Below are 2,689 nucleotides of genomic sequence, written 5' to 3' on the forward strand. Positions count from 1 at the left end.
GATGATACCGGGTTTTGTCACAATTATCGTCATAGAAGTGTCATAAGTATGACTGGAAAAAAAATTCGTTTGGTCCAAAATGTCACGGATGTGTCTTTTTTTTTGTAGTGCCCCCAGGTGCATAACTTGGTTCTATGCGCATGGGGGGCGTTGGCGTTTCTATTTCTCATTTCCGGACGATCAGTAGTCGCTCGTAGTCGGATAGTCTTGGGATCTGTAGCAGGTTTGGTTAATTCATTTTATCGTTTGTTTTCGTCCGTGGTTGGACCCTGTTTTCGTTTGGATGATGTATGCATAATTGAACTATATTGTTGTAGACTTGTGGCGAGTATAAGCCTCTACCTCGTATTCTCATCTGTTCAATAAATAATATGTGTGGAGATGTAACCAATTTTGTGACCGATTTAATATGCGATTATGTCCCTAAATCCTGCCTGGACACATGTGGTATATAGTCGCATATTGGGTGTTACACTAAAGAAGAAACTCAACCAAAAGACCAGAAGCAGCTTGGCGACGAGGTAAGGAGTGCTGCAGTCGCGTGATGAAGGCCTCAACTGCGCGGCGGAGCACCCTGGTGGCTGTCGTGCCCCGGAGCGGCGCGCGACAGGGAGTGGACGCCGTGTCCACGCGGAGCGCGGCGTAGGTGGTGGCCCCCGGCGGCGGACATTATGAACGTCGACGGTCGACCGATCCTAGTGGATCCTGCACTTTTTCTTCTTCTTTTGTTTTCTACTTACTCGTGCTGCACGCTATGAGTATGACCCCCAACCGAAGGGACTTATTATACTAACCAAACAAATCAAATGTGGGTGATGCGGTCAGCATCAATTACATGGCACACGTCCAAATCGGTCGGCCGGAGATCACGGCACGGTGGCGCTCATGAACTCCTGGTCGGCGACGAGCCTGGCGAGCGCCTCCGGGGCGAGGCACACCTCCAGCGCAATGCTCCCCGCGCCGCATCCGCGCCCGCCCTCGTACACCGTCACCTTCCCTCCCATCTTGTTCCCCGCGCCGCTCCGCACCGCCACCGGCGCGCCCCACCCGAAGTCGTTGCCGAACACGTCGAACCGCGGCGAGCTCCCCGTGAGCAGCAGCCGGCGAGCGCCGGCGCCCAGCACGAACTCCGGCGGCATCGCGAAGCTTGGCTCCCGGGCCCACTTCTCGAGTTCCGCCCTCTCACGCGCCCCGTCGAACGACGCCACGGCCCGGTTCAGCAGCCACGCCGCCCGGCCCAGCCCTTTCTCCAGGATCTCGCCGGCGGTTGAATCGGACGCGGCGAGCGCTGCCGCATTGCCAGAGTAGGTCGCCGGGACGCCGTCCACGCGGCCCCGGCATCCGACCTGGAGGACGTACCGCGTCTCCTCCTCAGGCGCCAGCCTCCAGGCGCGGCACACCGCGCGCCACAGGTGCGCGAGCACGGCCTGCAGCGAGGAGATGGTGGTGCCGGAGCCGGAGCCGGACATCTCCGCGTTCGCCTTTGACACGAGATTCCTCACGCTCTCCCCGGAGAAACGCACGAAGCATTCCTGCACCGGTGGCCGCTGGCCATAACCACGGCGACGCTGCCCCACGATGTCCTCCAGCTTGCCAAATGGTACAGTGATGGGGACGACGCACCTGTCGAAAACCGGCAACGGCGAGGAGATCTCGCATTCGCGGTCGCCGTTGACACTACGCCGGCTGATCTCCGACCAAGTGTTGAACAAGTGCCAGAAGGTTGTCCCGTCGGCCACCCCGTGGTTGACCGACATGGCAACAAAGACGCCGTCGTCGAGCTCGGTGACCTGCGCTGCCAGGACCGGGCGGGAGCCCGCGGCGGCGTCCGCGCCAACCACCCCGTTGAGCGGGAAGAAGGACCAGACCACCCTCGGGACGCATAGCGGGGCGGTGACGTCCGCGACGGTGACACCAGGCGCCACGGCGTGGACGAACTCGGCGCCTTCGTTGCTGCAGCGGAGCGAGATGGTTTGGCCGGCGCTGCCCCCGTGGTCGTTGACAGCGAGGCGGCCGGCGAGGGGGAAGAAGCGGCCCAGGGCGCGCGCCAAGGACGAGGCGAGGCGGTCCACGACTCCTTGGGCGGCGGCTGCGGGGGGCTTGGGCAGGAGGACGCCCTTCTGGTTGTAGTCCACGATCAACATCCGGAGATCCCACGGCGTCAGGTGGATGGTCTCCGGCTGACGCTCCGGCGGCCGGAAGGTGCTTGATTTCGGGCGGACCATGCGCCTGGACATGATCCGGACATCGCCCATCCTAGCTTAAGCTTGGTTGCCCACTCCCGAATCGAAATCTCGCTCAGTGCTCCAAGTTGAGAGGAGGAGGGTGGTTGTACCGCCGTGGCCTTTTGTTTTGTTCCTTGGACAGGGGGGCCAAAGTTTTTGGTACACCTTCGGGTGTAGAGGGAGGTTACGGGGTGATCTGAAATGTTTTATTTAATTGAAGATTAGTGAGGCCGTAGTCAATGTATCAACAGTGGCAGAATGATTTTTTGTTGTGTGTATATGTATCCATCTTACATGGCAATGCTAGACCTACGTAAGGTTCTATTAGAACGAAGGCTCAAAAAAGAGCCCGACTTTGAATTAACAAAGCCATCAACCGATCAGGATTACAAGAACAACCGCTTACAACGAAACGTGAAGGAAAACAAAGCGACATGCACAAGGAGCTCGAGCAAGACAACTCA

The 2,689-nt window shown here is 58.8% G+C and overlaps 1 protein-coding gene across 1 annotated transcript; it reads right to left on the reverse strand.

Moving 5' to 3' along the window:
- Positions 1-759: 759 nt before the first annotated feature.
- Positions 760-2,374, reverse strand: LOC123093686 (uncharacterized acetyltransferase At3g50280). The gene has a single exon (XM_044515698.1). It carries the CDS (start codon positions 2,253-2,255, stop codon positions 867-869), a length of 1,389 nt encoding a protein of 462 aa, XP_044371633.1. The 5' UTR covers positions 2,256-2,374; the 3' UTR covers positions 760-866.
- Between the last annotated feature and the right edge of the window lie 315 nt (positions 2,375-2,689).

The sequence above is a fragment of the Triticum aestivum genome, chromosome 4B, assembly GCF_018294505.1.
Source record: "Triticum aestivum cultivar Chinese Spring chromosome 4B, IWGSC CS RefSeq v2.1, whole genome shotgun sequence".
Classification (NCBI taxonomy): Eukaryota; Viridiplantae; Streptophyta; class Magnoliopsida; order Poales; family Poaceae; genus Triticum; species Triticum aestivum.